Raw genomic sequence first — 14,470 nt, 5'->3', positions numbered from 1 at the left:
GGTAAAAAGGCAACGCAAGTCGCTATTATGTACGTATGTGCTAAATTTACTAAATATTACTTAACCTCTATTTAATCATAACAAAAATAATCTATCACTTAGGGAAGACAAAAATAATTTTGCTTTATTATTCTACTTCCGAGTAGCAAATAACTACTCGGAAGTATAATTTCTACATTTGTAAGGTTTATTTTCGATTAGTTTCTAATAAATTGAAACGATACTTCAACTATCAAGGAAATAAAATGCATCAAATTAGTAAAAAAATGTAATACTTTATTATTATTATACTTTATATTTTAAGTTCTCCATTTGAGTAGTTTCCAATTCATTCCTGTAAATTTATGGAAATCCGTCACTATTTGAAATCAATTGGTTATCGGGTACAGCTCTTCCCAGATCTTGAACCTATCTTCGAAGAGGTTTTCATGGACCGAGAAAGTCTTGTCGATGCGAAGGTATTTCCTGTCGTTGGGCTTCATAGCCGGCCAAGACAGACCTGATAACTCAGGATTGTTATCCCGGGGATTCGGATCTCTGAAAAAGAGATATTAAAAAAAACATCAATTTTAATATATTTTTTTGAAATATGTAAAATTTAATCTTATCTTATACCTTTACGAGCAATTCTTGTGTATATATAATCTAAATCTCGGAAACGGCTCCAACGATTTTTATAAAATTTAGTATACAGGGGATTTCGGGGGCGATAAATCGATCTAGCTACGATTTATTTTCAGAAAATGTTGTTTTATTCGTGTTTTCAATAATAAACTCTTCCCGACATCTATTGGCGAATAATAATACTATTTTTCTTAATTCAGGGTAACTAATCAAGATGGCGTTATAAAAAAAAAACCGGTCATCATCTAGTCTATACTAATATATAAATCTACAGTGGTTTTTACGGTTGTTCCGTTATAACTACTGATCCATGCATCCGATTGACTTGAAACTTGGTATCCATGTAGAAAATATATGCAATTAATGGATAGGCTGATATTTATATGAATGTTGGACTCTCTAATAATAATGACAAATAACAATGTTAATTTTAAATTCCCAGCAAAGCAGACGGGTACAGCTAATCGTTTATAACATTTGTCGAGATTAGATTAATATAATTTCTTTTTTTTTTTATTGCCTAGATGTGTGAACGAGCTCACAGCCCATCTGGTGTTAAGCGGTTACTGGAACCCATAGACATCTACAACGTAAATGCGCCACACACCTAGAGATATAAGTTCTAAGGTCTCAGTATAGTTACAACGGCTGCTCCACCCTTCAAACCGAAACGCATTATTGCTTCACGGCAGAAATAGGCGGAGCAGTGGTACCTACCCGTGAGGACTCACAAGAGGTCCTAACACCAGTAATCACCAGTATTTCACAATGCAATCATTATAAAATAGGTATTGTTCACCTTATTATTGAAAATCGATAGATATTTAATTAATGACAACATTTTCATTCTAATCAACTGATTAATTTCGTTGTCTACCTTTTCTTTTAAGATACGGTGGAAAACAAACTTTTTGTCAATTTTTTATAACAACAAAACTCGCAAATAATTACTGAAGAAAGATATGAAAGTCGATTGCCGAACAGATGAGAAAATATTCCTCTTATTAGAGTAGATCATAATCTAAAACATTTCTAAGAAAATATGATCTATGTTCATAAATGTCAGGGTAAAGCAGTTTATGGTTTGAAGTATATATCAGTTTCTCCAATGCAATCGAGATTTTCTAAAATATCCCTACTCAAAGATTTGTTCTTCAAAGACTGTGGATAAACCAACTTACTAGCTTGACTTATGAAATTTTTACTATCCAATAAATGGAACGGATAAATAGTTTTTTTTTTTTTGTGGAAAGTGGATTATGCACCACATAATTACCCGTTTTTAAGGAAGTTGTACCAGATGCTAGTCATTTTGTCAACCATCTTCGAGTCGAGGCTGTCAGAGGCTTCTATGAACGGGAAGGTAGCGTTGACACTGAACAAATAGATCAGCTCGTCGTGGTGGGCTGCACCTGTAATGAGGATAGAAGGTACAATAATCGATATATATAAAATGAATTACAGTTGGTTAGTCTCGCTAAAAATCGACCGATGACCGACTCGAACTGGACCGATTTGGCTAATTTTGGTCTTGAATTATTTGTGGAAGTCCAGAGAAGGTTCAAAAGGTGAATAAATATGAAAATGCTCGGAATTATATAAAACAAACAATTTTGTTTTTCCTTTGTGTCCCCCGTCGGACGGATTCTCTTTGTTTGTTTTAAGTTTATTTTATACAAAAGTTTAGGTTTTTTATTCATCAATTGAGGCACTACGAAATCTGCCGGGTCACCTAGTTAAAAATAAACATGTAATTTAAAAATATCAGAACAAGAGTCAAGATAGAAGAGCGTTTATTGCTGAGGTGGTTTTGTAAATGTAATCTATATGACAATCACTGTCTACTACGTCTATAGTGAATCTAGAGAGAATGATCTAAGTTAGGGCTGTCCAAACTAAATACCTTTGTGGGTTACTTAAATTTACTACAAAAGCTAGAGGGGCGCAGCAAAAATATTTTCAAAAAAATTATGGTAGGAGATAACTTCACTTTTAAATAATGTCATGGGATTGGAATGTTACACGAATAAAGACAAATTATACTAAATATTGATTATATGTTTTGACAAAGAATTCTATTATTCAAACTATTTTCTGATTAAATGCGTCGCGGGCCGCATTAAAACGGACCGTTGTTTGGACAGCCCTGATCTAAGTGTTTCAAAGAAAATATCTTGATCAGTTCGGGTCTTGCTGCAACAGACACTAAAAATTAAAAAACATTTCTTGAAATTGTGATTACAGTAATTCTAGTCTTTGCTATATTTATTCTATTAGGTCTTACATACTATTACACCCTATATCATAGACTACTATCAGTTATGCTTCCAAAAGTGACTTGCATCTTGTTGATCCTGGAATTTTTATTAGCATCCTATCGTTCAAAGTGTTCTACATACTTTTCTGTGTGAAGGAGAAATAAGTCAGGTTTCATTATATGATAGATTCCAGTGTATTATTGTTCTTATTTCTAGTCAGTTTAAAGTCGTCTTTTCTGTAATAAGGAAACTAGGGAAAATATACGAATTTACAAAGCAAAAAAATACCAGTAGGTTTCTTGGTGACGGGATCTTCGTAGTGGCTGTGGTTTCCGATGTAAGCAAACTCGTAGTAATAGACCGGTTTGGATGAATATTGACTCATGAGGTTCACCAATCTGGATAAATAGTTAAACTTAGTCAAAAACTTTTCCCTAATATATGTGGGATTGTAACTAATAATTAATATTTATGCAGAGGAGCTCTAGTTTCACGAGCATAGTTATAAGAGCTCATACAAATCACAAAGTGAATGTCATTAGAAGTAGGGGCAAAAATAAATAGAGCCGTTGTACCTATGTTGGTATGGTCTAGTACTAATAAAGTTAGTGGAACATCGGAGGTAGGCAAGGAATTAGGGATAGGTCACAATTGCGTAAATGGAATTAATTGAGGAGATTTTAAAGGGAATAACTTAATGGAATGAACATACAACAGAATTTAGCCTTTTTTATTTTAATTTAATTGGCGTGTGAACGAGTTCAAGATCCCTTTAGGAGAATTGGTTATCGGAGTCCATAGAAATCGCAACGTGAATGCTGGCACACACTTTGTAACTTGAGGTATATATCTGAATTGTACAGTAATTACTTAAATATTGTTTTTGCGGACTTGATTTTTATATGGCGTTGTTCTTCCTTCATCATGGAACTATTTCGTAAACATGAATTAAGCACGTATTTAATTAGGAAAAAATTGTACCCTCTTGAGAGGTTTCAGCACCGGCGTGGTCGCATCACTCAATATGACCACACCAGGAGTTTCATGCTTTACTCCATTAAGGCCTCAAAACTTGAAACACTTAGATAATTTTATCGAATTATCAAATATCTAATACCTATGACGCCGGACACTCACCTGTGCACCCCAAACCCAATAATAGCGTCATTATATAACTTCCCTAGGCCATCAGCACTGGCAGTATCATTGACCAATTTCTTCCCACCAAGGTAGGCTTGCTTCAGTTTATTGGAAGCTTGGCGTGATGTACTCGCAGGAAGGTAGAAGGAAATTGGAGCTATCCGTTCCCATTCGTTATTCATTGTGTCTGTCAGAGTCTGGTTAGCGAGGATATCTGTGCAAATAGATTTTGTTAGTGAAAATTTAAATATCATCCATAATCAGTTATAGCTACTTTATATCTGTAAAAGGGGTAGTGGTCTGCTCCGGTTCATAATTCGTCAGACGAACGACTTTGCAGGCCATCGTGTGATTGTTATGCTGTTCGATGCCTATTTGCGAAGTAGTCTTGAATATAACGCACTCGTGTGGGGTCCTCGCGAAGCAGTTCAAAAGTTAATGCTGGAAAAACTACACAAAAAATTTTGCAGGTTCCTATTCAAGAAAATGTATGGATACTATCCGTTCTTGTATCCATCACTTTATGTCACTTTATGTGACTGGTATGGTCGGGTTAGATACTCTTGTGCTAAGACGGCTCTTATGGTGCATTATTATCAGTTATTGCATAACAAAATTGATAGCTCCACTGCACTGGAATCAGTGTCGCTAAATGTGCCTGATGGCTACATGCGCGGATGTATGGATGTATGTGTGGAGGGGTGCATCGCCAGCGGTAGTTTCTTAGTTCCACGCACGCGCGTACGCAGCACACCGCTAACTCTCCGACACATCGTGCTATCTCGCTACTGAATGGCTTGCTAGCCTACGCTCCGGCAATGGATGATGGTTTGCAGCGATTTATTGTTGTTGTTAAAAATTACTTTAGCTAATTATTAATACCTTACAAATGTTTGCGTTTATACTGTTAATTTGTAAGTAGACTAAATAAATAAATAAGCCCGTTTTAGGAAAACTATCAATAATTAATTTCGAAAGATGAACCACATTGCATTTTCTAGGGATAAATACTCTAATGTCATTCCTTGTTAATGTTTATTTGTAGATCCATGGGCACGCAAATTCCTCAATCAGCAATCAGGCTATCGGATCTATAACAGCAGATATATCCACCATTGCTCAGGACATGTTCATACACCACGATGAAAATAAACCTATACGTTAATCTATGTTGATAGTTTTATCACTGTGTCAAGAATTTCATTCAAATTCATTCAGTCACTCTAACTATATGTCATGTAACTATACTGAGACCTTAGAACTTATATCTCAAGGTGGGTGGCGCATTTATGTCGTAGATGTCTATGGGCTCCAGTAATCACTTAACACCAGGTGGCCTGTGAGCTCGTCCACCCATCTAAGCAATAAAAAACTTAAAAAAAAGAAGTCAATTTTGCGTTATTGACTAACAAACTTTCAAACATACAAACTCTCACATTTATAATACAATTTTATATTGTAGAAGATACGTTGAAAGAATAGCATTGTCTGATTAAATTATCCTCAATTTGATGAGTGCGCTGTGATCGTGATGTCTATGGTATTCTTACACAACTTTTACCACACCCTCCGAAGAAGTATACTTACTCAAAGCTTTCCAAAAGAACTCGTCCTGTGTTTGACTAATGATGTACGGAACAGAATGTATTTCTCTTTGACGTATCGAGTCCAAAGGCTGCTTGACGAGGAACCTTTCTTGTCCGTAATCCTTCTCTACAAGTGGAACCCAGATCAGGACCGGGTCGTAAGCGAATTCCTGTCAATATCCAGTCAAAACAATAAGTGCTTTAAGAAACGCTAAATTTTTCAATAAATCTGATTAAATATATGTTCTCATTGGAAATCTATACTATACGAGCATATATGACGTGTGGTTCTTCAAACGAGGCTTAGACAGTAGTCAAGTCTATGCTCTTGGCATTCCTGATGTCCACGAGTGCGGAAACTATTTAGCAGCAGGCGGGCTGTATACCCTGTTTTACTGGTGGTAGGACCTCTTGTGAGTCCGCACGGGTAAGTAACACCACCCTGCCTATTTCTGCCGTGAAGCAGTAATGCGTTTCGGTTTGAAGGGCGGGGCAGCCGTTGTAACTATACTTGAGACCTTAGAACTTATATCTCAAGGTGGGTGGCGCATTTACGTTTTAGATGTCTATGAGCTCCAGTAACCACTTAACACCAACCAGGTGGGTTGTGAGCTCGTCCATTCATCTAAGCAATAAAAAAACCCATATATTATTATCTAAAATTGTAAAAAAAAAACTTACGAAGAATCCACGCAGAGAATTCCCGATATCCCTCCAAGGCTTAGTCTTGAGGCAATCAATAATAGCTCGCGAGCTGTTGGTAGGGCAGTCGAGTAACTCGGCCTGCCTCACGGCTAATTGGCGTTGATCATGTGGGATCACCACTTGAGAAATCGGGGAGCCGCTCATTGATATCGCACGATGGAAGAGACCTATAAAGTATATATTCCCAATTTAAAACATAAGCTTAAAGTATATATTCGAAATTTAAAACATCAGTATAAAGTATATATTCCCAATTTAAAACATAAGCTTAAAGTATATATTCGAAATTTAAAACATCAGTACAAAGTATATATTCCAAATTTAAAACATCAGTTCTTTTAACATATGGTGAGGGGTTTCTTGGGCGATACATGTTCAACAAGGTCAAAGACTTTAATTGTTTGTAGTAATTAGTAATAGCCCAACACACAGGTGGATAAGCTCACAGCCAATCTGATGTTGAGTGGTATCTGGAGCCCATAGACATCTACAACGTAAATGGGCCACCTACCTTGAGATATAAGTTCTAAGGTCTCAGTATAGTTACAACGGCTACCCCACCCTTCAAACCGAAACGCAGGTTTCTCATTCTGGAGTCCTAACCACTGGTGACCTGTGTCGTAGACACTACGATCAGCGACAATCTTTTTTTAGATAGTGTTTTAAAAAAATTGTTTTTTTAATATATTTAAAATAAAAATTATTGTATTTAAATAAATACAGTATAATAATAAATAATAACTGACAACAAATCACGCACGGTCATCTGGTGATAACTTAGGATTCTCTGTGTTATGGGTTCCAGAAACTGATAAACATACTTATAGATGCATGTTTAGATATCTATACTAATATATAAATCTACAGTGGTTTTTACGGATGTTCCGTTATAACTACTGAACCGTGCATCCGATTGACTTGAAACTTGGTATCCATGTAGAAAATACACGTACTTAATGGATAGGCTAATATTTATAAGAGTGTTGGACTCCCTACACCAGTTGCGGGGGCGTTAATGATGAGAATATTTGTGGGGGTGAGAAATAATAATGTTAATTTTAAACGCCCAGCGAAGCTAACGGGTACGGCTAGTTAATTGATATAGTTATGAAGCGTGCGTTAAAATAGATCTTACCTTTATTTATTTATTTATTTATTTATTTATTACACTTCATGTAAAATTTACATTGACGGACTTAATGCCTTAGGCATTCTCTACCAGTCAACCAAAGGTAGTGCAGAGTGGATAGTTGTAGGTGCAATGCAATTTATATTAAGTTACAAAAAGCATATACATACATACATACATATAATAGTTTATACAGTATTAAAAGTACCTTTAGACATAGGAGAGACAGTATGAAGCATGACGCTGAATGAACCGGCGCTGTAACCAGCTATCGTGACCAGGTTAGGGTCGCCGCCGAATGACGCGATGTTCCTCTGTACCCAGCGCATGGCCATTACTTGGTCTTTGTATCCATTGTTCCCGGGAGCGAGCTCGTCACCCGTACTCAAGAAACCTGGAGATAAATTGTACGAAATGTAACGAGTCTGTTATAATAATAGTTTAATAAATTTAATAAGTCTAATAAGTTTAATAGTTTAATAAGTTTAATTATTATAATAATTGTAGATCATTACCAAGAGAAGATAAACGATAGTTGATTGTGACCAGCACAATGTCTTTATCCAGGAAATAGTCCGGACCGGCGATGTCGCTACGACCGGACGCAGCGTAGAATCCACCGGCATGGATAAATATCACTACTGGACGAAGTTCTCTGTAAAATATGGTGAAGATTTATTTATTTTATGCTCCTAGACGCACGCTTGCTTGGGGTCATGCCGCCACCAAAACAGATCTACCTGAGTTTATAAGTTTTGCAGATTTGTGTCGTTCGTGTGTTAAGCTTGTACATGTTTCCCTAAATACCTAATACGTGTGAAAAAGACACGCGTCCATGACCACTAAAACTTTAAAGTATTGGAAGCGTTCGGAATGATAATACCCTTCGATATAATGACAAACACAAATGCTGTATTAAGCCGTAAAATTAGTTTTAATTATGTCTATGTCTCCCAAAAACTGAAGAAAATTCTGTAACAAAATATACCGAAGAAAATCCGAAAAAAATACTGTAAGATACTTTCTTACAGTATTTTCTTCGTTCTTCATAGAGGTTTTTAAGTTATCTTTTATAAGTTGAATTTACCACCGATGGATAAAGCTGTTACACAACTGACCTTTTAGTAAATATGTATACATATAAAAAAAAGAATCGATACATAATATAAAAACATTATCATGCACGATCATACTTAAATCACAAAACATAATTACAAATATGGTACACATACCATAATTATGATAAAGATTAATAAGAACCACACTATTACTCGTATAGCAGGCATTTTATCATTATACTACGGAAGTTTTAATCCAAACCATACCTATACGCTTATTCCTTCAAATAAAAAAAAATACGCAATAAACTAAATGATAAAATTCTTATAGAACGAAGGAATTAAATTCTGATATAATTCTTTTATTCCCAGGGATAAAGTTTTGTCAAATCATCAATCAGTTATGCATTCAAGGTATAGATTGTATTATCGATATTATAGGTTTGAACATAATACTTAAGTAGTATCGTTTTGCTTACCCTGAGCTTCCGTGAGTGTAGACATTTAGTCGAAGGCAGTCCTCGTCTACATTGTTGTAATAGTTCGGATTAGTTGGTTGCGGACAGGCCGGGCCTTCCTTGCTGGCGTCCACTTCTCCTGAATATTGGAGTATTGGTTTTGGGGCCTTTGGTTAGAAAACGTTTAATTAAAATTTAGAATACTTAAGAGGCAAGGTGCAATACTTGGCTTAAGAGGCAGATTCCATGTTGCTTTTTATTTATGAAATTGTCGAAATATTCCGTTATTTTGTTGGCTTGTGTGAAGTTTGAGTAACAATGGTAATCTATACTAATATATAAATATACAGTGGTTTTTACGGATGTTCCGTTATAACTACTGAACCATGCATCCGACTGACTTGAAACTTGGTATCCATGTAGAAAAAGAAAATACATATACTTCATGGATAAGCTAATATTTATGAGTGTTGGAACCGAAACTCAATGGGCTGTGTCTATGGGTTAGTTCGCTTGCGACGAAGGGCTCGACGAGCGAACTAACCCATAGACACAGCCCACTGAGTTTCTCGCCGGATCTTCTCAGTGGGTCGCGTTTCCGATCCGGTGGTAGATTCTGCGAAGCACTGCTCTTGCTAGGGTCAGTGTTAGCAACTCTCCGGTTGAGCTCCGCGAGCTCACCTACAAACCTTAGGGTGAAGCTGAAATAGCCTCTCAAGGCTATCAGCATAGGTAGGAGAAAAAAAAAAAAAAATAAGCAAATCGGGCGAGTACGATTAGTGAGTTTATAAACGGGAAAATACGAAACATTATTAAAACGATTCAATTTTATTATTTAAGTTTTTCTAATTAAGTGTTCTATTCTTAAAGCATTTACTACGCGTTTTTAGATACAGTTCCAGAAACTGGCAAAACATAGGTATATTACGTAGATACTTTTAAAAAAAGCGATTTATAAATAAATAACTGGGAACAAACCACACATGGTCACCCGGCCCCAAATTAGGATTTCCTGTGTAATGGGTACGGGAGACTGACATACATACTTATATGCGTTTAAATATATACATGCTTAGATAACGAACACCCAGACAACGAGCAAACAGTTAGAAGAGCAAAGAGTAGGCAGCGGCTTGGCTCTGCCCCATTGCTGAAGTCCATGGGCGACGGTAACCACTCACCATCAGGTGGGCCGTATGCCCGTCTGCCTACAAAAGCATAAAAAAAAGTTACTGGTGGTAGGACCCCTTGTGAGTTCGCACGAGTAGGTACCACCACCCTATCTATTTCTGCCGTGAAACAGTAATGCGTTTCGGTTTGAAGGGCGGGGCAGCCGTTGTAACTATACTGAGACCTTAGAACTTATATCTCAAGGTGGGTGGCATTTACGTTGTAGATGTCTATGGGCTCTAGTAACCACTTAACACCAGGTGGGCTGTGAGCTCGTCCACATATCTAAGCAATAAAAAAACAACAATTATGTTCAGCAAACGAATATGGGCCCGATGTGGGAATCGAACCCACGACCCTCGGCACAACAGTCAGGACCGCTAACTACTGCACCAACGAGTCAGTCAGGACCAGGGTTATGGTTCAATTTCGCCTTTATTACTGTCATCCCGTGACCACGAAAATTGAAAAGTATTGGAAACGTTTGAAATAACATAATGACTATATCAAACGCGATTACACCCTAAAAATAGTTTTAATTAATCATGTCTACGTCTTTCAAACCTGTGTTTTGAAAGTACTATAGACTACCTTAACTAAATTAAATTATCATTTTGAAATTTAGTCCAAAAAGTAAACATAACATAGAAAATACTAATGTTCTCCATTCCATAGCCAATGTACCTGGAATCTTAGATCTCCAACGGGAGCTTCAGCGTATCTGATACCGCGGAAGCCTTGGAAATGTCTTCCGCGACGGGTCTGCATCCAGGAACCGAGAAATACTCCGGATGCTGACGTTACCTTTGGCGAAGGACGGTCTGAAAAGAAATTATCAATCAAATAGTCGGAATTTGTCAGGGCTTACGTAAGGACAGTGAAAACGGCAAGGATGCACTCAAGCGGCTGTCCACAATATCGAGCTTAAAGCTCGTAGCCAGGTTCGTACCATAAAAAGGACATGACGATCTCTTTAGGATGAGGGGAAATTGCAGGACGTAAACACTCATCTTTAGATCCGGCGGTTTGATGGCATAACAAGAGCCGTATCCAATGTAAAATTCTTCTTTGATCTTTTTTAGAAACTTCCGATCTATCTCGGGGTAGAACCCGAAGCAAGGACGCGAAGGGCTTGAAAGGCTGGTACTGTGCCGTCCAACAATAATGTTCCGCCATCTCATTCTATGTCCTTGCGGAAAGCCCTCGGCGTATCGACTGCTCATTCTGTCGACTTACCAACTGTTCAAGATCTGGTTAATGCTTATTGCTACACGAATTCCAGTTTAAAAGGCGCCATAAGATGAGAGGAAGATATGAAGATCGATTGCTTTCACATTAGCAATATACTGATAAGTAACCTTAAAATGGCACATTCAATTTAACCAATTTTAATGCCAAAGTAATGTATAATTTGATTTAGTCTTCTTTCAGTAGATACCGTATTTATATTTTGATATAAATTGATATAATCGTGAATAAATAAAAACATAAAAACTGTTTATAAACACTTCATTCCTGCTTTTGTGAAGTGTGATAAGAGGTTATCAATCTGTTATCAGTTAGAATTATGGTTAAAGAAATCATGTTTTTTATACACTTCGATTTAAACAAGCCGTGTTTTGTGTTAATAGTGCGATTGTTTCTCTATTAAAGAAAACAGCCCACTGAGTTTCTCGCCGGATCTTCTCAGTGGGTCGCGTTTCCGGTGGTAGATTCTGCGAAGCACTGCTCTTGCTAGGGTCAGTGTTAGCAACTCTCCGGTTGAGCCCCGCGAGCTCACCTACAAACGTTAGGGCGAAGCTGAAATAGCCCCTCAAGGCTATCAGCATAGGTAGAAAGAAAAAAAAATTAAAGAAACATTTGTTAGATTTAAAGTTATATTGGTTGAAAAAAATATAATTAACAATTTCCAATATTCTTAAATATACAAATTATACGTTTTCAATCATAATCTAAAACTAGTCAATACTTTAAAATTAACTAGATTGTGGAAGTTGGTGGTTTTATTATGAAACAAACTTTTTAAAAAACAATCGAGTAACATTTTAGCAGAATTAATTCAAATTGAACGGAAACACTGATAATATATACATAATCTAAGCCCTAAAACCTAATAAATGTTTATTATTAAAGATAGATTAAGATGAGTTTCTCGTATTCTTTCCCAATGAAAAATATAAATTATCATTCATGAGAAAAACGGAAATTACGTGAGATTTGAATTCTTCGAACACAAGTATGTTTGTTTATGTACCGCGTGGTATTATGCATATAATAAAATTATTTATGAAATTCGTCAGTTATTGTTATTGTAGTTTTCTCTGTACATTACAATAATAATTTTACTTCTAATAGTGGCGTTCGGCTGGCAATAATGCCTCAGAGCTTCCATGACTGCGCAAATCTCCCGGCGAGGACGACTTCATAGAGCGCCTTGTCACAGGGCAAAGTAGAAAGGACCAGACCGCGTGGAAGGTTACCCATGCGATGGACCGACCAAGCCAAGTCGGCAGTTGGTGATTTGCACGAGTATACCAGGCTCACCATAAACCGGAGTGGTAATTGCTCGTGAGGGGCATAACATCTGCCCTCAGCAAAGATACTGGATGACGACCACGACCCATCTGACAAGAGTGATACGATAAAGGAAAAAGGATCAGCAGTAGTAGTCTTGCGGGTAATCTCACTCCCTTATCACGTTGCTAGATCCTACAGCAGTCTACGGCTATCAACACTGCAGATCACACATCCCAGCAAGGCAGCATTGCCAACACAACCCTCGATATCGTAGAGGAATGTCATAGCGTCCATCATCAGAAGGAATTCGTCAATAACCTGAATCGCGCTACACTTCATTAGGGCCGTCGGTCTACCAAGCCATATTTTTCGGTGGAACATTCCTCTTTTTGCTTTATGTCTCCAAACTTTCGAATGAAAGTTTTTTTTAATTTGGAGAATGTCAGTACAATAATGTCAATACAGTCAATGTCAGTACAGTACAAGAATGTCAGAACATACTTTTGTAATTCTTTTGTAATTATATATTCTTTTTTTAAATATAACAACTATATCTAAAAACATAATTACTTCCGTCAGTTATTTGTCAATCTGTCACAGACCGAGCTTCTCATTGTCCAATAGACGCGTTTGAAACGCGGCGACAAAAACGCTCGTTTGCTATAGGTACTCATAGAAAGAAAAAAGTATAATTTAGTAAGTATGTATAATATTTAATTACCGTGCTGGTGTCCGACGTTCTGATCGTGATGGTGGTGGCCATGACCCTCATGGCATTGTCCATAAGCAGCAAACAATAACACTGAGTTAATTAAAAGTGCGAATGTACGGGACATTTTCCTCGAAAGACTCGTTCGAAGTAAGGCAAACTTGTGCGGTTTGGCTTTATATTTGTTTTGCGTGTGTCATATCCCGACGCTCATTGGTCCATTTTAAGGTAAGCAGGAAAATTAAAAAAAAAAAAACTTGGCTCACAAGATCTGCTCAACCTGGCTTTCATTGTGTTGAAGACTTATATAGGTCCCCTTTTATTCCTTACTGAAGACGACATGGTGATTGCATTGCAAATATTTGTTTCAACGGCGTTTATTTTTGATTCGACACACTCTATTAACGAGTGATCGTACACGGTGTGTTTTTGTCGACTGAGTCAATTGAACTCATCAACATTAATATAATTAAATAGTAGAAACCGGTGTGTCTGTACGTCGAGAAAATTTATAGAAAAAGAAAGAGTAATTATTATCAAAGGTTACTTACTGACTAATAGATCATTATGGTAATACATATAGACCGACCTGCTTTTTTAGTTTGTTTATTTGTAGGCGTATTTCTTCGGAACGGTCATTTGAATATTTTTTTTAATCTACATTAATACTGTATAATATTAAAAGCTACATCGCAACTAATTTAATTATTAAAAACAACTTTTACAATTTATTTTCGCATTTATTATTTTCATTACACTATTCACGACATTTCGTCGCCATCTTGCAGTTTTCGTTGTCACGAACGTACGAAAACAGTAAATGCGAGATAAAACCGTAAAATTAGTTTAAATGATTTGTAGATACAACTCTAGGAAACGTCTAAGAGAAAATTCTAACTAATCTTATTATACCTTGTTGACCTGTTTGACCGAAAATGTTGTTTTATTCGTGTTTTCAATAATCAACTTTATCGATAATCAACTTTATGACTCTTCCCGACATCTATTGGCGAATAATAATACTATTTTTCTTAATTGAGAGCAACTAACTGCTTTAAAGACACAACAAGATGGCGCTATAAAAAAACCTGTCATCATCTAGTGTAATACGACATA

General features: G+C 36.6%; 1 protein-coding gene across 1 annotated transcript; it reads right to left on the bottom strand.

The window, feature by feature from the left end:
- Positions 1 to 255: 255 nt before the first annotated feature.
- ie2 (integument esterase 2) lies at positions 256 to 13,506 on the bottom strand. Its single transcript, NM_001127719.1, is given in 11 exon segments — positions 256 to 537; positions 1,901 to 2,036; positions 3,171 to 3,280; positions 4,020 to 4,236; positions 5,610 to 5,778; positions 6,290 to 6,480; positions 7,651 to 7,836; positions 7,958 to 8,097; positions 8,980 to 9,125; positions 10,813 to 10,949; positions 13,367 to 13,506. Coding segments are annotated over 11 exon segments (1,716 nt in total). The 5' UTR covers positions 13,482 to 13,506; the 3' UTR covers positions 256 to 368.
- Between the last annotated feature and the right edge of the window lie 964 nt (positions 13,507 to 14,470).

Source organism: Bombyx mori, chromosome 14 (assembly GCF_030269925.1).
Source record: "Bombyx mori chromosome 14, ASM3026992v2".
NCBI classification, from domain to species: domain Eukaryota; kingdom Metazoa; phylum Arthropoda; class Insecta; order Lepidoptera; family Bombycidae; genus Bombyx; species Bombyx mori.
Note: the sequence above shows the minus strand (reverse complement) of the source record. Positions and strands in the feature narration are given on the sequence as shown.